This window comes from Bombus vancouverensis, chromosome 4 (genome assembly GCF_051014615.1).
Source record: "Bombus vancouverensis nearcticus chromosome 4, iyBomVanc1_principal, whole genome shotgun sequence".
In the NCBI taxonomy this organism is placed as follows: domain Eukaryota; kingdom Metazoa; phylum Arthropoda; class Insecta; order Hymenoptera; family Apidae; genus Bombus; species Bombus vancouverensis.
In genome coordinates this window covers 13,091,838-13,113,139 of record NC_134914.1, presented here as the reverse complement: position 1 = coordinate 13,113,139, position 21,302 = coordinate 13,091,838, and the positions used below count along the sequence as shown (strand labels likewise).

Here is a 21,302-nt window from a genome sequence, read left to right as displayed (position 1 = left end):
GGTAGCTGCATGTCGTAGCATGTCATTGAAAAGGATGCAAATTTAAATAACCAATTCTGCGCACGTTTGATTTTTTCACATTCTTTTCATTAATAAAGGTCTGTTTTGGTTACAATCTAAAATATTAAATATTCTTTACTCAATTATGTAAGCAAGGTCAAAAACTTAACAAACATTTTACAATGTATTCCGTTTTAAAATGAGTAATAATTATATTAATATTAATATTAATATTAATAATAATAATAATAATAATAATAATAATAATAATAATAATAATAATAATAATAATAATAATATTACATATTACGCCAACAAAATTCGTACAATATACAACTTGTAGATATACATATAAATAAACATCTGTTCCTCAAAATAAATGATTTCTGCGTTTGGCACGATGTCATGTAATGGAAGCAAATTAAACACCATGTTACATTTTGATTGTCCGTGGCTAGTCGCGATGCAATGAATTATTATGATTTGCTTCTTATATTTGATGTTTCTTTTCCTTTTTCTCTTTTTTTATTTTTCGGTGTTGTCGATGGTGTTTTAATTTTATGTATATCAGCCGGCCCCATTTGATATAGGAAACAACGACGATTTTAATGTTACGTTAAATAATAATTTGTATGCCTTTAAGAATTACGCTGGCTCACGAAAATGATGATTTTATATCGCAATATACGCTACAATAATACTTCATAAAAAATACTCTATAAGTTAACCATCTTGTACGATTAGAGTTTTACAATTTTTTTATACTTATTTCTCTCTATACAAACGCGCGATGTAACATTGACTTGTATCATAGTAGATGAAGGTATATCGTTTTTATTTTGTACGGACCGGCTGACTAACGAGTATTCTGTCCAATGTCAGGATCAACTGGTATATATTGCTTTATGTTCACTTTGCTAATCGATTATTCTAATTTGTAACGGTGATCGATTAGTTACGTTACTATTATTATAAATGGCATCCCACCCCCTAATTTATTTAGATTAGAATAAACTACATGGAAGAACAGATCTTCAGTCATAGCAAACAAAAGCTAGGACTAAAAATTTCAACAAATAGTGTGAAAACTTGTGATATTACTTTCAATATATATATAATAGAATATCTATAATATATTGCTAATTTTAAAGATGCCAGTTTCGTCTATCTAGATCAGAATGTTTAGGTGTCAGCAAGAATGCCAATTAATAATATCAGAGATGTGTCAAGAACACTTACTCTTTCTTTTCTTACTTCCTCTCTTTCTCTTTTCCCCTCTTCCCCTCTCCCTCTAAAGAATAAAACTTATAAAGCTCTAAAACTTCTGTTTCACCAAAATATAATTAACAACAACAACAACAAGGTGTGTCCACTTTTGCAATAATATCACAGACAATAGAAAACGTAAAGTCTACAAAAAACTGGTCTTGCTCGTGCATATACAAATTTCGAAAAAAGGTCCCCGCTACCGATCACGTACCTGCTTTTTGCTTTTAAAGCATAATTAATTTAAAAGCATTTATGTTACATACATTTATGTAATATGTGTAGTGTATAAATACGTATGTGCTAAATAGAACAATTTTACATTCACGTGAAATATATATAATATCTCTCTCAAAACTGGTTTCCCCGATTGCGTATAAACATGGCATTCTTCCTTGCACCCTTCTTTTAATCGTGGATTTTTTCCCCTTTGTAGCTGACCAGCTACAATCACACAAAACGTTTTGGCAGCGCGCCTTATATTCGATATTTGCCCATTTGTTTTTTCTTTTTAAGTTTATAGTATCTTTAATCCGCTTTTGTGATGCTAAAATTAATTAGTTTCCTTCCCACCGCTGTCTGTTCTTTACATTAATAACATCTAACAGTTTAGCGTAATATTTTTAAGTGCAATAACTTTACTGACTGAAAATTATTATCATTACCCCATCGACTTGGAGAGTAACTAGACAGTAAACGTTAGAGAATAAACAATATATCGTTAATAAGTTAAACTAAATTGCACCTTCTTAAGAAGCGATAATAATGAGTCTCGCGTCTGAAATGTATCTGAGCCAGCAGTAACATATATTACAAATAACAATTTACTGTTAATCGCAATTATGACGCTTAAATATCATTATCAACCTAATAACTGGTATCATTCCATTTTTACATAGTATAATCGTAAGACTAGAAACGTCTTCGATAGAACAAAATTTCGCCACTTTTTAATTGGTAATCAAGATCATTTATTTCTCTATGAGCTTGTTTTTGCTTGCTATTGTCTCGTCTTTTTTATTATTTAAAATCAAGACTATGCGTTTCATATTTTACCATTTTTACGAAGGCTTTACATTATATATGGCATACAAACATATGGAAATACTCAGGCTGCGCTACCATGCTGTGTTTGTAGTGTCACGCAAGATATAATTAATAAATGGTTTAAGCTAATGAACTGTATTTCTTTCATATCCTTTTTTTAGCAATTATTAGGAAGAGCTTTTATCACGCGGGCAGTGCCCTGTAAAAATATACGTTCTCTCTATACAGAACTACGATATCAATGTATACAAGACCAGTTTATCCATATTCAATATTTTTCTTTCACCGCCATATACTTCTTCATTATTTATCAGGTATTCACAAGATTCCTTAATATTATACATATATTTGTTTTTTATTTCATTTTTTTATAAAAATAGGATGACACTCTTGGTTTATACCTTTATACATTTCTTCCAATCGATATTTATCAATTCGACGCTATATATATATACATATATATATATACATATATATATACATATGTATATACGTATACATATCGATACCTTAACAAATTTTTTTTAAAACTGGTCTCTGCATACATTACAGGATCTACATATATACAGCACTGTTCAAAATCATCTCAAAAGCCACAAAGAGAGTAGAAAAAGGCATGAAATGATAATATTATTCATTTCAAATCCGTATTCAGTGTACCTTGACTTCTTTTTTTAGAGTTCTTTTTGCTATATAGTTTTCCGCGGCACACATTTTGCACACATACAGCTGCGTACATGACCAGATGTATTTTAAGTGTAAATTAATGAGCATGTGAGCATGAACATGTGTACATGTATATATGTGCGTGAGAATGAGTGGGTGTATGTTTGTATATATGTGTGGGTACGCGCGCGTGCGCATATATATATATATATATATATATATATGTATATATATATATATATATATGTGTGTGTGTATATATATAATCTTTTTTTAAATATATTATCAATTTCTCTATCGAATAGATATCAATTATATTTCTATACATATCTACAAAAAACCTAATATAGAACTCTATTATCATTAATTAAACTCTCTATGAATTAATATGTATAATTGTCACAACAGGTCTAAAAAGTTTATCGTTATTTTAGTTTTAGTACGCGATATTGTTCTCCTTTTTTGTCATTGATGTTCCATGAACCACTTATAGTTGTATTCATGCCTTAACGTTGAGGAAGTAATTTTTTTCTTTCTTTTAACACTATTCTTCTATTATTGCTTGTTGCTTAGTGCTACTGAATTCATTTTGGCATATAGCGAGTTCTGAACCCTGAGCGACCGCCAATTTGTTTTCTTTTCTTTTACTCCCCTCCCTTTGCCTCAACACTTTTTTTTCCTTTTAAATAGAAATGCACCTGATAGATGTTTTTCTTCTAATATGACAGAACATATCGTGTTCTTCTCACTTTTTCATCTTAGATGCCTAACAATGGCGATAACTTCGATGCAAATCTTCATTAACGCTAATCTTATCCAAAAGACAACAGATTAATTATCAGCAACGCAAGATTTTAAATCCACAGTCTCGAAATCCATACCGAAGATAGAATTTTGAAAAGTTCACGTTTGAATATGGAAAAGAAAAATAGGAAACTTGTGATGCTATATACGTACATACAACCAAAGTATTCTTATATAATTTGCTTTAAATACCGCTTCCCTTCACTCCACTTTGGCCAATGCTTGCGTCTTTTTTCAGGTGTGTTCGAATAATCATTCGAAGCTGAACGTTTTTTCAGCTTTGACGTACCATCGGACTTTGGCGTCGAGTTAATACCTTGTACGTGATGTGTCCTATTGTGATTGAGTGGTGTGGTAACACCTGCTAAATTTAAAAGCGCGTCCGCGCCTTCCGCTATCTTCCGTTGCTCATCGAAATCGGGATTTGTTTCCTTTCTTGGATATTTACTTGAAAAATAAACATGCGCAATTTATCATTTATAATATTATATTAATAAACAAAAACTGTTAATGATTACCTTTCTTGCTTGACTGAGGTAATACAACTGTAAGTATGATCTTCGCTGGAGCTCCTGGTAATTACAGGAACCAGAACCTCGGATTCCGGTACTTTCCGCTTACGATCTGCAATAAGATTGAATAAGTTATAAAATATTATGTTTTTTTAATAAGTTGATATCTTCTTTATCAGATACTTTGCCTTTATTATGATTTAAAATAATAGGTCCGTGTTTAAAAGAAAGCATAGCAGCTGCAGCTGCGTCTACATCGCTATCTACTTCAGTGTCTGTGTTGTCGGTAATGTTGCTCGATGCCAGTCTTTTGGAGAGATATGGGAAGAGGATAGGATCAGGTAGACGTGTACTAGTGTTCTTTTTTTGTGGTTTTTCAGGGGAAGACAAAGTTTGAGCAGTCGGAGGAGGAAAAGGAGCGCGAGATAATGCTTGTATCAGGTTTGGTCGATACTGGGCGTCTACCATCCATAGCGAACCTTTGCCCAAATTCTAAAAGAGAAAAAGTTTTTCTAAGTTTTTGCTTCTAGAAAGGAAACGATCTTTTTTCGTGCATATTATAATGTAACACTTACCGGTGCTTTCTCTACTTTACGAAAGCACTTATTTAGGCTTAGATTATGTCTAACAGAATTTTTCCATCCAGTTGGAGCATTCCTAAAATATGGAAAGTGATCCAAAATCCAAGCATATACTTCCTTGACTGGTAGAGCTTTTACAGGACTATCTTCAATAGCCATGAAAATTAAACAAGAAAATGAATATGGTGGTTTACTGTTTCTATGTAAGTGAGGATCATATGGTATATGAGTTGGGTGTTTGTTGCGATTTGAAACTGGCAGATTATTGTTGTTCAATGATATCTTCGTCTGATTGTTTTGCGAGGTACTATAATGATTTTTTACCGACTCCTGAAAGATTTGCATTGATTTTTGACTATTTTTATTCGAGTGTTGATAGTTTTGACTATTACCATGCGACGTCGTATTATTTATCTTGCTATTATTATCTGCTATGAAAATGCAAAAAAAGGACAAAATATTATATTTCATTAATATTATTACGATTATCAATTGAAAATTAAAACATATTGAAAGTTACCTGGACAATAGCCTTCATCCAAACTGGATACAGAATTGGTGTTTTCAGAAAAGTCTGCCATATCATCACAAACATTGTTATTCAAAACATTCTCATTCTTCATGTCTTTAGTGGGGTTTGAAATATCCAAACCCTTCAACAGATTCTGCTGATGAAGCCAGCTTAAGGAAGTCAGATCATCATCCGACTGACTATTTTTCTCAATGGACTTATCAGACATGGAAAGTTCATCAGTTGAATTTGTTTCAACGAAAGCACTTGCATTTTCTTTTTCTTTCATTGTGTATACTGTTTCTCCAAAATTGAAAACTTTCGTGCTACTTAGTCCTATGCCAGTTTCCACACCTGATGCATCTGGTCTATCTGGTGGCATATTGGGTCAAGTGCTTTCTTCGTCACTGTAAAACAAAATCAAATCATGAAATTCTCAAAGAAAAATCTATATATCTGAATTAGTTACTTTGAGAACTATTATCTACACCTATACATTACATTTTTAAAAATTATTTTTTTTATATTTTTTGTAACTAATTAGCTTATTAATATTTTGGGGGGAGGGGAGAAAGGATATTTAATTTGTGAAGCGGGGAAGAATTGATAAGCGTCGATGCTTCGGCAACGAAGTAAAAGAATACTATTACTAAGCAACAGCTTCTCGTAACCCTAGCAACGTGCTCCTAGATACAATGGTATGCAAAAATTATTGGCCAGATAAATTTTTCACTTTATATTCAAAAAGCGATGTCCAAAAGAATTTTAAATAATATTGGGTATAAAGATATGATAAGCGAAAGAAAATAATATAGTACATAAACGTTATCACGTAATTATATAATTCTCCTTAACATTTTTTTAAATATTGTATTTGTACTTCAAAATGAAAAATCTATTTGGCCAGAGACGTTTGCACGGCACTATTGATAGTTATGAGGTAAAAACCAAATTTCCTCGATTAAGCGTCGCAAAAACCAATCTTATCTCTAATCGAAAACAAAACTATCACGAATTTTTTGTACAAAAAGAAATATAAATTTTCCTTTCTATTTATTACAGGAACTACAAATTATAATAAAAACATTCGTAAAGCATTGTATATTGTTATGTTAATGAATAACTGTGTAGTATCAAGCATGTAGTGTGAAAATACCAGTCACGTGCATCTGCACGAAACAAAATCCAATTTCGAAACCATATACACGGAACACGTATAACGTTTCGAATCATGATTTTCTACGTAAAAATGTACGAAATAATGAAGATATAAATGACAGCCCTACAGAATGTATAGAGAGGGTTTGTTTTAAATAAATGTCGGTTCGTTTTCTATTTTTGGTATCATATAGGAATACTATAATTACGGAAGGGATGCGTAGGCAGTGAAATTGAATTTCCGCGCATGTGACGCGCCTGTAGCCTCGAACCCAAAGTACCAACATCGTCATTTGTTTATCCACTAATAAGCGACAAAATGGCCGCGCTATTAAGAACACATTGCAATCGAAAATAAACTTTGTCATAACCAAAGAATCCTAAGACACTCGTCGCACTATCCACCGAGTTATCGATAGTTTTTCTATCATTTTCAACATATATCATTTCACAGAACTTTTTACGACGATAGTATACATTTAAATCATTTTTCAAAAAAATGGCGTCTATTCGGCGCTCTCTCTCCTTCTCCTTTTCTCAAAATGTTTCTTTTTCTTCTTGTTAACAGGATACCAAGATTAATTAAAGGATACTTTGAGAAGATTTCTTAAAATATGTATTTTTATGTTATGTGTAATTGATGGAAAAAAATTTGATACAGAAAATTTGTCTGTCGATACGTGGTACGCGATAAACAGATTTTGTCACAGACGTATTCGTTTTCAGATATCAAGCTCGCACCTGATCATAGTTTTGAAGTGGAAAATATTAAAGAGAAACGAGGCGAAGGTAGACAAGTCGTCGGTGAATCGATGAAACGGAAGGTGACAGTAAAAATTCAAGAACAAGCGAGACATGTCACTGCGTTACTTGTTGAATTCAAATATGGAGTTGATAATGATTACGAAACTGGAGCAAACATGAAAATGGCTACGGCATTGGTTGCACACGGTATCAACATCGCGTTTCGTAAATGATGCACTCCTCAAACGTTTACTATTACAATAGAAAAATTGTTATACGTATTAGGGAGACGAGATTTAAACGCGCTCAGAAAGTTCCTCTGCTAACCATATTTTATGTATTTTTACATACGCGTCATTTTTCAGGTCGTTAAATTTGAACAGGACCAAGTGCTCTTCACGAAACTTCTTGAATTAATAATCACTCTGCATAAAGTTCCCAGTGACTCCCGAATTTTCTTCAAATTCCACGGCGGAAACTAAATTAAAATATTTAAGAAATGAAACAGCGTTTTGCGTCTTTCTGTTTTTAATCTGCCATTCGATTATGGGACCGCGTTTAAATTTCGTTGAGCGGTGAATAAACACAAGAAACTGAACATTACGAGGTTTTTTAAAAACTCACGTATCGGAGTAGACAGACGGCAGTCTTCGTTGGTTTTCTAAAGACGGGCATCTCAAGCACACTCTACACAACACCCAGCTGATTGAGACGCCATATTTTGACGTCATCACGTGGTTACCGAAACATCTTATATCGCATCTTCAACATCGATTAATCGTATTTAATTAATTTCCCGCGAAAATATAATCTTCATTGCTACCATAAATACATCGCAAATATGGCGTTTGTTTCATATTATAAATTAGAAGTGATATGATGAAAATAAACATTTTAATTAAATCTAAAGAATTTATTTTGTTTTTTGTTACATTGCTGTTAGAGAGCATGTTCATTTATAAATTATAAAAGACTGTAACAGGTACGGGGTATATAATAAAAGGATAAATGCTTGTTTTGGAATCTAAAAACAGTTGCAGCCCAGTGCTGCAATAAGGACAACAATCTCAATTCATTTCGTCAACAAAGACGCTTGCGTTATTACATTATGCTTCTGCATGTACTGCTACATTGTACTGGACCACCTACCCTATTATTATAATTTTTTGCAAGGATTCTTTCATTTATCATACAGGGTTATCTTTCTAATATTATATTACTGCCATTCTCTGAAAACACATTTTATAAAAGAGACAGGTACACTCATGGCACAATTCATAGGAAACGCTTTTTTACAGTACTGTATTAAAATATTGATTTTTTTTCTTCTTTCTTCCACTCTTACAATGGCAAAGAATTTCAATATACTAAAGGTAAAGTAAAATTTACATAAACGTTTATGAATTGCAAGCAACTTGTACAAAATCTGAGAAAAAATATATCTTCATCGTTGAGGTATTTAATTCATTAACGTATATTGTGTAGATGGATCGATATTTCAAACAGATTAATGCTCTAGCAATGTTTCGTCAATGTTTCTTAGGCTATTTTTATGCACGAATCGCAAACCCGAACTGGATTATCCCATCCCCTATGCGGTACGGGTTTACGATGCTGCGAGCAATTTTGACATACTCCACGTCCACAGTCCCTACAATGATGTAAAGTAAGAGACAGGGAAAATTTTTGGTGGCATACACAACAATCAACGATTTCCGAGTCGGGGACCCAATAAGACGGTCGAACTGTATCCTTGATAAACACTGAAAAAATTAAAAGTACCAACATTAATATAAATATTTATCATTCTTTTTTCGAGGATATATATATATATATCTTTTTTTACTTTTTGAATAGTTCAAAACAGAACCAACTGCACTGAGAGTAGACACCACTTGTTCAGTTACTTTCCTAGCGTTAACATCTTCCGAAAATTCAGTAGGTTCATCCTTATCATAACAGATATCACAGACTCGCACTGGTGTATGCCAATTTCTAGATGGGACACACTTCGTTTTAGACGAACACTGATCGCAGAAACCTTCACCACATGCTCGACAATGGTGTTTCGTATCAGTCAGGCCAAATACCATTTTACACTTATGGCAGTTTTTAATTTCATTATTAGGTCTCCAATAAGTCGGAGCTACCTGATCTGCAACCCACGCCGAAAGAACTTTTGTCGGTTGCAACGAAACACTGGTTACAGCTTCAGTAAGGTACGATACACTGTCAATTACTTTTTGTGCTGTGTTTTGAGATGCAACTGAACTATTTGGCTGGAAAAAATAATTCATACCTTAAAAAAACACAAATTGGACATGAAGCTGGAATTACTTATGAATAATTCTCGTTATTTATATACCATGTTCCACACGTGCATAATCTCTGTACGAATAGCAGAATCTTCAGGGCTTTTGTTACCATACCAATACTGACGACTCCGATATATTTCTCCACAATTTGGACATTCTATCACATCTCCTGACCATGCATATTTAACTAATCCATACCAACTATTATCATTTTGAGTTTGAGTTCGTTTCATAACTTGTACTTCATTTCCATTAGTATAACATTTTTTACATATATATACTACGTTTTCATATTGATGCTGATATCGACACCTAATAGAATGTACATCAGTAGTATTTCTCTTAATACATACACATAAAATTGCAAATGATATTTACATATAAGACAGACCTGTTATTGCTACTATGAGGTTTTCCTTCTAAAAGATGTCCCATACTACTGTTGCATCTAGAGCCACAGCTAAGACATTTAGTAGGACAAGTGAAATATTGATCGGGAAACAAAACAGAAAAATTCTCAATTTCTTCCGAAAATTTCTCGTTTAAAGTTTTTAATGTATTATAAACTAAATACGGCTTTCTGGCAGACCGCACAGTATTATTAGACAATTCTTTCTTAATAGCAGTCTGCAAAAGTTCATAATCAATCGTGAAATTTGCAGTTTGTATACCAACATATTTGATGGAACTAAATGCTTCTACTTCGAGCTTCATTTGAGCAAACCGTGTTCGAAGAGTGTCTTCTGCGTTTTCTATATCATCTGCCACAGAAAAAAAAATATATATATATATATATTTGTTATGGAATAAATGCTTTAATCTTTTTGTTTTGTGTTGCGGATAAACTCTAATTTTGAAATTACTGTTAATCTGAGAATGTGGCAATATGTACTGTTGATCAGAGGTTTGGTGTATTTAGTCTCATGTAATATTATAATGCTTGGTCCCAGGGTACTCAAAGAGCCTTGAACTCCTTTTCTCTGTCCTATTGCTCGCAAGGCAGTTTGAAAATAATGGTTGTATGCTCTTGAAGCAGTACCAAGAAATGTAAATAAATCTCTATTCAGTTTGTCAGATTGTGTTCTATATACAACAATGTCAGATACAGCAAGGACTTTAAGTAATAGCCTTGTCCTTTCATTCTCATGAAAAGTAATTCCTAGAAAGTAAGGATAACAAAATCCATTATGTGCAAAATTAACTTTTATCATGCACTGTGCATATATAAATATTGTATAAATATAATACCTAACAAGCCTTCTGTGTCCAAACATATCACATTAAGAACTGGATCAAATGCAGCCCAAACACCTAATGTACATGAACTTTGATCATCCGAAGTGTGAAATACTTCCTTTCCTTTGAAGAATGTTTGATTCAATGTGTGACTCTTGCCATCACCGGCGTTTCCAAAAATCGACACCACTTTTACTTCAAGATCTTTACTGCATTTTAATTGTTCTATGAAGTGTTCCGCACTGTTAACTCTGAGGTATTCTTGCCCATCTATCAGTAAAAAACTTTTGGGTTGATTGCAATGACATTTCATATGTATATTTTTTATATCTACGGAATCATGGGCGGAATGGTATAAATCTTTGTCACAAATACATAAGAGATCGAGGCTTTTCATAATAGCAGGTCCAGTTGCTTCCAATTTTTGTTCATTCCAAAATGTACTCATGATGCGATTCAACAATGTTAGTCCTACAATATTGCAAATACTTGTTATTATTAAAAATTAAAAATGATCAAGATTGGTTTAAGATCAATATTTTGAGGTGATAAGAACGTGTTGGGTGATATTATCAAATTACCCCGACGTAGAACTTTAATAACGTTTACTTCGATACTGATTGTGCGTCGTATCAGATGCACGCGCGTGGAGCTCAGACGATGACTATACACTGAATACTATATACGTGCACTGCTATTGGCAACCGACTACGATGGACTAAGATCGACTACCCCGAAATTTTCCTCGGTTCCCTTTCTATAGGGTGCCGAGGTCCTCGGGGGAGAAAGTTTTCTTCCGAGGTGGGGATGGAAAGACCCGTAGACAATAGAACAATAAATTTTCCTTTCGAAGGTCCATGGGTCTTTTAGTAAGTCCCAGGATTTATTCTTTTACAATGACCTGTCCTCGGACGTCGTTTCGCAGGTCATGTGGCCAACACATGGGCTTCAACCCTGGAACTTTCTCTACGGCCATGGGCCGCTACAATTTAGTGGAATGAAAAATACAATAACTACAGTGTACACCACGAATAAAACGGCAAATTGTAAACTATTACAAATGTAACATATAAATAACTCGATATATAAATATAACACGTTATCGTACAATGATGGGTTGAGAAAAGAATAAAAGAATGTGTACATTCAATGTAATTCTATGATCAGTTAACTGCGCAAATTGATAGAAGACGCAATGGCGATCTTACCTATCAAAAATTCAACGATCTATCGGTATAATGGTCATATTTTTTTGGTATACACAACTGAAGACAAATTTTGAATAATTTCAGAAATTAATCAGTTGTTGACACCTCCATTTTGTGCAATTTGACTGCAGTAGGACTCAATCTTGACTCTCAATACCAACTGCAATAGGCAATTCTCTAAAAAAATCGTTTGACCTGTAATTGAAAGTGACTTCAAGGCTAACGTTCTGCGTTTTCTCTTCTATCTAGAAATGTATATTTCAGCTTTTTCCTTGCTCCATTGTGAAAACTACGAAACGTCAATAAATGAATGGATGGCGACATTCGTTACCTTGAAATTGAATTTTTCGGATGAACTTGTAAAACCACTCGTCATGCTGGGGAATATTTATTCTGTTTCAATTTTCATGATATAATTTACTTTTTTAATTGAATTCGTAAAACTTACTGATACAGATTTATCAATTCCATGAACTGCAAACAATGTCATCGTGCCTTCTCCTTTATAAAGGAGAGGGGATATATACTTAGTGATGGTTAGTGGTGGGAAATGTTTTTCCTCCGTGTGAGTTACACACTCACCCACACACGAATTGCGTTTCGTGACTCATGGCCAATAACAAAGTCTTCTTTTTCGCATTGATATGAGAATGTTTAACTTTGGTAATCTGAAAATTTTAGTTTTATTAGAATACGCGATTATTATAACGCAATCAAAAAATTACTATAATTTGAAAAAAGGCAATGAAAGTAAAATACAATGCTTATTGAAAAAATAACACCCCAAAATACGCTTGCAAATAAAAAATATACAAATTCTTATACTGAAGAAAATTCTTATCTCCGACATTATGTAGGCGGACTTATTGTAGTTTAAAATGTAATTTTTAACAGAATCTATGTTTAATCTTATAAAATTGTGTATAGATATTGGATTTTATTAACCTTACTATATATATAATAAAATCTTAAGAGCAATATGTAAAAAATGCAAGAAATTGATTTCAAAAAATTATAAATAAGAAGCAAGTTTTATATTTCATCTTCCTCAAATATATTTAAGAATGACATACACATAATTTACAGAAAAAAGAACAATGTAAAGACATAAATACTTTAAAAAATTAACATATATAAAAGTAAAAAATATTTATATTTATTGAATGCATTATTGGATTAAATTTTAGATAACGTAAAATGCAATATCTTCTTACGTTATATAATTTAAACAAATCTTTGCCGTTGATGTACTGCTATGTCAATGTGTAATGATCGAAAATATTATTGATTTACGGCAAATTACACTTTGGTATTGTTCATTAAGGTGACGCCGTTCACTTTTAAAATAGGCAGAGTTGAACGAAATTTTTAGATAATCGATTCTGTACGTTCGATTATCGAGTCCATACCGTTTAAAATATCGATACGGATTGATGAGGAAGTGCTGATAATACACCGCTTAGTAGACCGCTAAATCGTTGAGGTTGATTTTTCTGTTTCATTCGACAAAACATTGGTTTTACGTGGTTGATGCGTCATTTCGATTCTGCCCATCCCGATAGAATGAATGTCGGTGAAACCTAAAAGCTGGTGTCGGCACGTGTGTCATAATGTCACCGAAAGATTCGGTCGAGGAGCATTTAACGATACACTTTTCAATCTTGTACGAACGGCAGTGACCCACCCCAACAAAATTCGGTTTTGTCAAGCGAAATCACCGAACGATGGAAAACTATACACAGGATAATGCGATCAACATGAACGAAAGTGGTACGTTCGATACAACAGCACTTTCACAAAAATATCTTGCTTTGATTCATATTTAATGATATTTACAGTGATTCATCAAAGTATTTGAACATTTAACATAGAAAACATTTATGTATATATTGTATGTATTATGTAAAATATTTTGAAACATCATTAGCACTATGACGGAACAAAACTGTCATGATTATATTGATAATCTTTGAAACTAATTTGAAAACATGTATAAAATTTACAACATATTTACTGCTTTAGTATACATAGACATGATAGTGCATTCATAAAAATACTTCCCTGTGATTCGCATTTAATGATATCTACTAGTGACATATCAAAGTATTTCAACATTTATTTCGATACACCACAAAAATCTTTTATGTGTATATTGTATGCGTTATATAAAACATTTTGAAATATTATTAGCAGTATAATGAGGCACATATTATGATTATATTGGTAACATTTGAAACTAATTTGAAAATGCATATAATATTTACAAGACATTTATTATAAACACATGTGTAGTACAAAATTAATATTCTTGTTCATATTTATTAGTATAATTTTGTTTTTTGTATAAAAATTTTACCAACAAAATGTTTGTTGCAATTTAGAGGATTTGCAAGAAAAGGTAAATAGATTGGAGTCAGAGACCGTGAAAATGCGGGAGGAATTCAATGTTCAAAGAGCCAAGATGAAAGAACTGTTTCTTCAAAAAGAAGGTAAATCTAGTTGATGTTAATAAGCTTAATGATGACAACAACAATAAATTGTACGTTAAATAGTGTAAGTATTTCATTTGCAGAGGAATTGAAAAGAAGATTGCAAGATAACACATGTTTGCAAAAGGAGAATGCTAAGTTGAAAAATGAATTGGACGAAGCAAAGAGCCAATTGGTTGTAGCAGACTTGAAAGTTCAAAATGATATACTTATTGAGAAGAGAAAGGCACAAGAAGAAATAGCATCTTTACAGAGGGTTATACATGAAACAATGGAGGAATCTTCTTGTTCGCGCAAGCAGCTGGATACAGAATTGGCTAAATTAAAAATTACTCTCTCCAAATTACAAGAGGAGAATGCATTGATAAAGTCACAATTACCACGAGATCCACCTATAGATGGTCCACAGATATCACTCTCCACAGTAACAAAAACAATAGCTCGAAAAGTAGTTTCCCAACTAGGTGCAGATGCTCTATCTTTAGGTCCTGATAATCTTGAAGAAAGCATGAGGAAGGTAAAAAGATATGTACGTAAGCATAAAAATGTATGGTTTTTGAACTTTTCTGCAATGAGTTTTTATGGCACTGCATTCCGGAAAGTGTTCATAAATCATTTGAATGATATTATTATAAGATGTTTATTTTGTCACTTGTTTTTTCTTTTTCTTTTTACTCAACTTCACATAATGCAAATATTAGAAATTGTTGCTTTATAGGCGCAGGAAGATGCGGAAGTTTTACGCTCGCTGGTAGTGCCGCTCGAGGAAGAGATTAAAGCCTTAAAGGAAAAATTAAGAGCGACGGATGACGAACTCCAGAAGTGTAAAGAGATACAGTTGCAGAAAAAACAGCAGGAACCTGGTTCCTCTGAGTCAGTATGTGATATGTGTGCAAATTACGAAGCACAATTAGTTAAGATGCAGGCAGCTGCTAAAGAATTAGAGAAGCAGCAATTAGATTCTGAACGAATGTTACAAGTACAGAAAGAAGATTTAGCTAAGGAAGTAGAATTTAGAAAAGAGATGGAAGAAAAATGGAACGAAAAGAAAGAGGAGCATAAAATCAAAGTGGCAGAACTTACTGTTACCTCGCAAATGTTGCAGCAGACTTTAACCGAAGCGAAAAAAACTTTTGAACAAGTTCAGAGAAGCGTAAATGACGAACTTGTAAAATTAACACGTGGTCGAGAAGAAGTACAAAGACACCTTATCGCGTAAGAACATTTTTAATAATACTGTTACTTTTATCTCATTGTTCTTCCCGATTTTCAATGTAGATAAAGTAATGTCTTTTATCGTGACATTCCTGACAAAATTTTATTGAAAATCTAGTTGAATCTTTGCAGACTGCAAAAGGAAAATGAAAACTTGGTTGGTAAACATAGCAAGCATTCCCAGCAACTACAGAGTGAGAGTATTAATATGCCGAACAATGTTGAGGAATTGCACGTTAGCCTTTTAAAAATGAGAGAAGATTTGATCACAGCTAAAGTTGCTCAAGAAGTCGCGCAAGAGAAAGAAGAGACACTACGATACGAAGTGACCTTGCTTCATGAACAAATGGAACAGGAAAGTAGAGTAAAGGAACAAGAAATATTGGTATTAAAAAATGAAATTAGTGGTTTAAGGTAATACTACTTAATTTTTTAATATCCTAATTTTTTATAATTATAAGTTCTTCGTAATTTCAATAACAATATTCTATAGAACGCAGTTAGATAAATATGTACGAGATCATCGATCCCTTGCCGAGAGGGAAGAGAAGCTGGAACGATTAGAAAAACAATTAGATGCTGTTTTAAAAGAAAACAAACAAGCCGAGTTAAAAGTGGCTGAATTACGACAAAGAGTTACCAGTCTTCAACAAGAGCTAGATACTAGTGAAGCAGTGCAGAAAGATTTTGTTAGGTTGTCACAATCTTTACAGGTACAATAAAGAGTAAAAATGAACAATCTTAATGGATAAAAGATATTTACATCGTCATGGATTATAGGTACAACTAGAAAGAATTAGGCAAGCTGGTAGCGAAGTACGATGGCAACATGAAGAGGACATAGAAGAATGTCCTAGTTGTCATACTACATTCACGGTTACAAAGAAGAAGGTAATATTTGTAAATACCTAAACCCATATCTAAAGCCTGTAAATTTGTAAATACCTAAAGCCTCTGTATGCTAATAAAAATCTCTTGTTATAGGTGCATTGCCGCCATTGTGGCCATATATTTTGTCAGTCTTGCCTTTCACATATTGTGAAAAGTGGACCGAAACAAAGACCATCCAGAGTCTGTGATGTTTGCCATACGTTATTGGTACAAGATACAGCACCATATTTTAGCCAAGAACCACCACATACACCTGACTAAATATTCTAAAGAAAATCAGTCCAATAAGATGTGCAATATCAATTTGGTAATTTAATATGCCTGTGAATTTTAGAATATCAAGGGTTGTACTTTACAATATCATTGATTTGGTTAAGACATTCTGTTTTAACAACTTTTAGGAAGATATAGAGATGATATTAGTTCACCGGGGCTAGATATGATTCCTATTACCTGACAACTGGAGTGATAAAATAAATATCGTGTAAATACAAATTATGTACTACTTAATGTTTATTGTAATTTAAAAGATTAAAGCTTTTGAATGTATGTGAGTTATTCAAAAATTTGTGAATATTTATCTATCTTGTTATTGACATTATTAAAATAAGTCTTCACATAGAATTATGTTATACATTTAATTCATTGCCATTCGTCAGGTTACTAGCTTTGTTTTTCTGTATTAATACTTTCACATCCTAATATATCAAATGCAGACTAAATGTTAGTGTCCGGTGACATCACGTTGGTGAAGCGCAAATCGACCATTTACGTAAAGTTTACGAATTTGAAATTTTTTACTAAAAATTGCCGGTTATTGGTTAAAATGACTAGCAAATTTATGCGGATGGCAAGGTGTTTAGGGAGAAAAAAGAATTCATTTTTACGTTTATTTTAAAAGCACAAATCTGTACATATATTCCTGTTATATTAATTTTTTTAATTTATTATTCTGAAATCCAAAAAATTTATTTAGATTCGTCATTTATTACAATGTTTGTATAGGAACAAAATATCAATAAAAAGTAACAGTACATCACATATCACATATTTGATTTCACAAAATTTGTGAATAAAAAATACAATTAGATTTTACAAAAATAATTACAGTTATAGTTATCCGATAAACCAAGTAGTATCTGAGAATTTTTGTTTAATATCTTGTAAGTCATCTGAAATGTGTGTAAATCTTATAATGATAAACATGTTCTAAATGCTGCTGATAATTGATCTCGACGCAAAAACATTCAGCTCTAAACATTCTCGATTTTTTTTGCTAAAACTAGTCGTAAATGTAGTTAATACGTACAAAATGGTGAGGTACAAAGAAGAAACACGAAGTTCATGTGACTATGTTTGAAGAATCTTAACGATACTGCCCCAAATATATGATTCACGGTATCCTGGGTCATATAATGTAACTCGTGATTTCATTCATACTTTGGCCCGAGTTACTCCAACAAAGTTGGAATCAATTAAACGTCAATCGGCGAGACAGTGATTATTAAACATTAATATACAGCTATATTACATAGAAAAGAATGTTTCGATTATTTCTTTGATTGGTTGTGGCCGTCTTTTAGGATCAATCGTTGGTTCTTCTGATTCCAAGTGTTTATCTCTTAACATTTTCCAATTATTTAATATTGTTGCATATTTTAGAACCTTGGGGTATTCGTTCAGTTTTGTGTAAACGTTTAAAAGTCCATGATAATCATATTCTAGGCCACTATAGCTTTTACCGAACAATTTTAAACCTGATATGATAAAAGTTAATTAGAACGAATGACTAAGTATGAAAAAATTATATAACGCAGTGCACATACTAATTTCGATACTCCTATAATAAAGTTTCTCAGCGTCTCTGTATCGGTTCATGTGGTAATTATATAACGAAGCTAAGTGTCCTATACTCAATCCAACTTCGTGATCATCTGGTCCTAATAATTCTTCTTTAATACGTATAGCTTTAAGATGCATTGCTTCGGCTTCCTAAAATTAACGACAAAAATATGGTAGTAATGTCATAAACGTTTAATTAAATACATTTACGTGGAATATGTACCTTACATTTCCTCATGCTTTGATACACACGTCCCAAATTTCCATAATGTTTTGCTGTTTGTACGTTTCTTTCGCCGAATGCCTCTTTTGCCGATTGTAAAGCGGATAAATGAAGGCATTCAGCCTTGAATAGTAGATTTTGTTTCGACAATTGCGTCGATGTATTATCTAACGCTATTTCTTCGAGAATTAATGCATTTATTCTTTTTGCGCTTGCTAACAACAAATGATCCCCATGTAAAAGGTTTAACATTATGTCTATTGCTTTCTCAATGTGAACACTGTTCATTTAAAGTGAAATAAAATTGTATGACTATTTTAAAATTGTTAAGAGTGATAAGTAACGGAATCATTTACCTTGCTTCTGGAAATTCGCCAGACCTATACTCAAATACGTAAAGAGCATAAGCTAAATCCTCGTGCGCTAACGCAACGTGTAAATTCATTTTACCAAATATTTCTGTTCTAATAGCTAAAGCGTCCTACAACAAATAAAATGTTAAAAAATCGCGATGAAAGTTATATCGTATATAGAATCGTATCGATTCACATTACGAACGTACGAACCCTATAAAGGTTTACACTGTTGATTATGTTATCAAAGTTTAACCAGTAAAATCCATAATCTATAAGGACGTTACTGTACACTGGATGATCAACACCAAATACTTCTTTAGCAAGATATACAGCCTGCCTGATCAAAAGACCAGCTCTCTGAAACTCGCGTTTTAATACACACGATTTTGCCGCCTGCCTTAACACATCAACAGTAACACGCGCAGACAACGCTGGTTTCAACTCTTCAAGTGCTTCTATACTCCATCTAAATCATCATCAATTGTATAATTAGTAATAAACACGACGAAGTTTATAAAAGAAAAATGCAATATGTACCTGTAGGCCTCATCATACTCGCTTTTCATATAAAAAAGTATACTAAACTCAGTATATATAGCTGCATAATTGTAATCATTATACCCGGCCTCTTTTAATCGTTCTATTAACTCTATAGCAAGCTGATGTGTTTTTGCGGCTTGTAAAAATTCGCAATACGCTGCTTGTACGTGTAACAATCTAAATTTTTAAATGCTTATTACAAATTTATATAAATCTATGTAAACATAAATTAAATGTTTAGTTACCAAACATATCTTACTTTCTACAACATTCTAATGTTCTACACCAATTCTGAGGCGTAGAATTATTCGCAAGACATAATTGTTTGCATGCTAGCAACACCTGTTCGCTTTTAGCATACCAACCACCATCACTGAAAAATCCACCAATTCTTAAGCCTAGGTTTATTAATTTCTCATCTGCAGCTGGATTTTCACTAACATGGAGATAGCATACTGTGTAACTCATACTCAACTCTTCTTCAACTCGTATTTTATGATCTATAAGGCTCTGAAAAATTAATGGAAAAGAAAAGTAGACGTACACACAACTTTTAATCCATTTTCTCAATAAGAATAAAAAATTACCTGAAAGCTCTGTAGTAAATGTACACGACGGCTAGTGACTGTTAACATCTTGGAGAAAATTTCCAGATTGTTGAAGTCACACCCCAGTAAACATAATCTTTTTTCTTTGTACAACTGTAAAGCAAAAAAATCTCATAGATTATTTTTTTCATATAATTGCATTCATTCCTAACTTAAAAAGGGTGATGAATGAATGTTAGAAAATTTATAACAGATCTATTTTGCGATGAAATAATAGTGACGATTCGCACTATGAATATCTAATCAAAATTAATATATAGGAATAAAATTTCTATTGCATTATTAACAAAATTCTACAACGAAATGGACAAATGAATATATTTACTTTTACGCACTTGTCAGAAATGCAATTTCGCATGATTCATATGCGATTCGATATCCAACGCGAAATAAACGCAAAAAATTGATTGCAAAAAAATTGATTTGCTGTAGCGTAGAAGCACATACAATCAAAGAGTATCTCATATTTAACGAATCGTTCTACTGTTCCAGGAATCATTACGTTGCATTGTAAATATATGCAAAATATAAAAGCTAAGCATTAGCCATAGAGGTTAAACATATGACAAGTACAATTTCTGTAACCCCCTTTCTGTTAAATCATCGTAATTTATTTGCCGTCATTCCCCACAAATCCCAGCTAATTCTACAAAACCTTATCGTCATACCCAATGCCAAAATACATTTTTATCATCTACATATAGCTGTCATAATAAACAGTGTTATGATCGCTCAATCGAACACGTAACATCGTTTTACATATCTAAATCAAAAACTAAAATCATAAACAGAATGTATTGTTTTTTTCGAATAGAATAACAAAATAACTTTAGATAAATAAAAAAGTTCATGGTTAAGTTGGTGAAAAAAAGTGGACGTTTTATCAGTGGTTTGTGAGGCGTTTAAATGGAGAAAATGTTTTGACGTTTACCTGATAATAAACATCAAACAGGACATCGTTCGGTAGATCAGGAAGATACTTCCTCAGCCTTAGAAATTTATTCGCGATTGCCAACACGCTCGATTGGTAAAGAGTTTTCGGGGAAAAGACCGGTGGATTGTGTGTTTCGGCCATTTTCCTAGAGGCCTT

General features: G+C 32.6%; 4 protein-coding genes and 1 long non-coding RNA gene across 17 annotated transcripts; 2 read left to right on the top strand and 3 right to left on the bottom strand.

Annotated features, from left to right (window-relative positions):
* Positions 1 to 65: 65 nt before the first annotated feature.
* Positions 66 to 8,025, bottom strand: LOC117156672 (uncharacterized). 4 transcript variants are annotated; one of them, XM_033333923.2, is made up of 6 exons: positions 7,914 to 8,025; positions 5,397 to 5,794; positions 4,871 to 5,307; positions 4,484 to 4,787; positions 4,302 to 4,407; positions 66 to 4,230 (listed from the first exon to the last, which is right to left on the bottom strand). In XM_033333923.2, the coding sequence occupies exons 2-6, from the start codon at positions 5,767 to 5,769 to the stop codon at positions 3,954 to 3,956; spliced, it is 1,497 nt and encodes a 498-aa protein (XP_033189814.1). In that variant the 5' UTR covers positions 5,770 to 5,794; positions 7,914 to 8,025; the 3' UTR covers positions 66 to 3,953. The 4 variants fall into 4 exon arrangements, with proteins under 4 accessions (XP_033189814.1, XP_033189818.1, XP_033189815.1 ...); XM_033333927.2 differs by having other exon boundaries at positions 4,871 to 5,304; XM_033333924.2 differs by lacking the exon at positions 7,914 to 8,025 and adding an exon at positions 7,641 to 7,767.
* Positions 7,371 to 8,646, top strand: LOC143302640 (uncharacterized). Its single transcript, XR_013058281.1, has 2 exons — positions 7,371 to 7,496; positions 7,655 to 8,646. It is a non-coding gene; the product is annotated as an uncharacterized LOC143302640 (long non-coding RNA).
* On the bottom strand, positions 8,182 to 12,632 carry LOC117156527 (zinc finger FYVE domain-containing protein 1). 7 transcript variants are annotated; one of them, XM_076618251.1, is made up of 9 exons: positions 12,497 to 12,588; positions 12,380 to 12,425; positions 11,422 to 12,243; positions 10,853 to 11,311; positions 10,497 to 10,763; positions 9,996 to 10,365; positions 9,655 to 9,916; positions 9,136 to 9,568; positions 8,182 to 9,052 (listed from the first exon to the last, which is right to left on the bottom strand). In XM_076618251.1, exons 4-9 carry the CDS (start codon positions 11,286 to 11,288, stop codon positions 8,829 to 8,831), a joined length of 1,992 nt encoding a protein of 663 aa, XP_076474366.1. In that variant the 5' UTR covers positions 11,289 to 11,311; positions 11,422 to 12,243; positions 12,380 to 12,425; positions 12,497 to 12,588; the 3' UTR covers positions 8,182 to 8,828. The 7 variants fall into 7 exon arrangements, with proteins under 7 accessions (XP_076474366.1, XP_076474368.1, XP_076474369.1 ...); XM_076618253.1 differs by having other exon boundaries at positions 11,422 to 12,293; positions 12,497 to 12,565; XM_076618254.1 differs by having other exon boundaries at positions 11,422 to 12,225; positions 12,497 to 12,563.
* A 747-nt stretch (positions 12,633 to 13,379) lies between these two features.
* Positions 13,380 to 17,192, top strand: Rbpn-5 (Rab GTPase-binding effector protein rabaptin-5). 3 transcript variants are annotated; one of them, XM_033333887.2, is made up of 9 exons: positions 13,381 to 13,818; positions 14,430 to 14,537; positions 14,621 to 15,066; positions 15,256 to 15,752; positions 15,885 to 16,166; positions 16,246 to 16,465; positions 16,533 to 16,643; positions 16,737 to 16,950; positions 17,045 to 17,192. In XM_033333887.2, the coding sequence occupies exons 1-8, from the start codon at positions 13,773 to 13,775 to the stop codon at positions 16,902 to 16,904; spliced, it is 1,878 nt and encodes a 625-aa protein (XP_033189778.1). In that variant the 5' UTR covers positions 13,381 to 13,772; the 3' UTR covers positions 16,905 to 16,950; positions 17,045 to 17,192. The 3 variants fall into 3 exon arrangements, with proteins under 3 accessions (XP_076474371.1, XP_033189778.1, XP_076474370.1); XM_076618256.1 differs by having other exon boundaries at positions 13,380 to 13,818; positions 14,621 to 15,054; positions 16,737 to 17,192; XM_076618255.1 differs by having other exon boundaries at positions 16,737 to 17,192.
* A 559-nt stretch (positions 17,193 to 17,751) lies between these two features.
* Positions 17,752 to 21,287, bottom strand: Pat1 (Protein interacting with APP tail-1). Of its 2 annotated transcripts, none has more exons than XM_033333890.2 (9): positions 21,144 to 21,287; positions 20,192 to 20,305; positions 19,864 to 20,114; positions 19,602 to 19,781; positions 19,275 to 19,530; positions 19,065 to 19,189; positions 18,709 to 18,988; positions 18,470 to 18,635; positions 17,752 to 18,400 (listed from the first exon to the last, which is right to left on the bottom strand). In XM_033333890.2, exons 1-9 carry the CDS (start codon positions 21,285 to 21,287, stop codon positions 18,171 to 18,173), a joined length of 1,746 nt encoding a protein of 581 aa, XP_033189781.1. In that variant the 3' UTR covers positions 17,752 to 18,170. The 2 variants fall into 2 exon arrangements, with proteins under 2 accessions (XP_033189781.1, XP_076474373.1); XM_076618258.1 differs by lacking the exon at positions 21,144 to 21,287 and adding an exon at positions 20,548 to 20,684 and having other exon boundaries at positions 17,753 to 18,400.
* Between the last annotated feature and the right edge of the window lie 15 nt (positions 21,288 to 21,302).

Excerpts from the sequence above, each read along its gene's own strand:
- LOC117156672 (XM_033333923.2), bottom strand. The coding sequence starts at position 5,769 with ATGCCACCAGATAGACCAGATGCATCAGGTGTGGAAACTGGCATAGGA. Across the intron at positions 5,308-5,396 it reads GGATGAAGGCTATTGTCCAG|CAGATAATAATAGCAAGATA; the intron begins GTAACTTTCAAT and ends GCATTTTCATAG. Across the intron at positions 4,231-4,301 it reads ACCTCAGTCAAGCAAGAAAG|TAAATATCCAAGAAAGGAAA; the intron begins GTAATCATTAAC and ends TTATTTTTCAAG.
- LOC117156527 (XM_076618248.1), bottom strand. The coding sequence starts at position 12,538 with ATGACATTGTTTGCAGTTCATGGAATTGATAAATCTGTATCA. Across the intron at positions 11,312-12,379 it reads CCGAAAAATTCAATTTCAAG|GACTAACATTGTTGAATCGC; the intron begins GTAACGAATGTC and ends GCAATATTGTAG. Across the intron at positions 9,917-9,995 it reads CCTCATAGTAGCAATAACAG|GTGTCGATATCAGCATCAAT; the intron begins GTCTGTCTTATA and ends ACATTCTATTAG.
- Rbpn-5 (XM_033333887.2), top strand. The coding sequence starts at position 13,773 with ATGGAAAACTATACACAGGATAATGCGATCAACATGAACGAAAGTG. Across the intron at positions 15,067-15,255 it reads TGAGGAAGGTAAAAAGATAT|GCGCAGGAAGATGCGGAAGT; the intron begins GTACGTAAGCAT and ends GTTGCTTTATAG. Across the intron at positions 15,753-15,884 it reads GTACAAAGACACCTTATCGC|ACTGCAAAAGGAAAATGAAA; the intron begins GTAAGAACATTT and ends GAATCTTTGCAG.
- Pat1 (XM_033333890.2), bottom strand. The coding sequence starts at position 21,287 with ATGGCCGAAACACACAATCCACCGGTCTTTTCCCCGAAAACTCTTTAC. Across the intron at positions 20,306-21,143 it reads TGTTTGATGTTTATTATCAG|TTGTACAAAGAAAAAAGATT; the intron begins GTAAACGTCAAA and ends TTTGCTTTACAG. Across the intron at positions 19,782-19,863 it reads ACATTAGAATGTTGTAGAAA|ATTGTTACACGTACAAGCAG; the intron begins GTAAGATATGTT and ends TTAAAAATTTAG.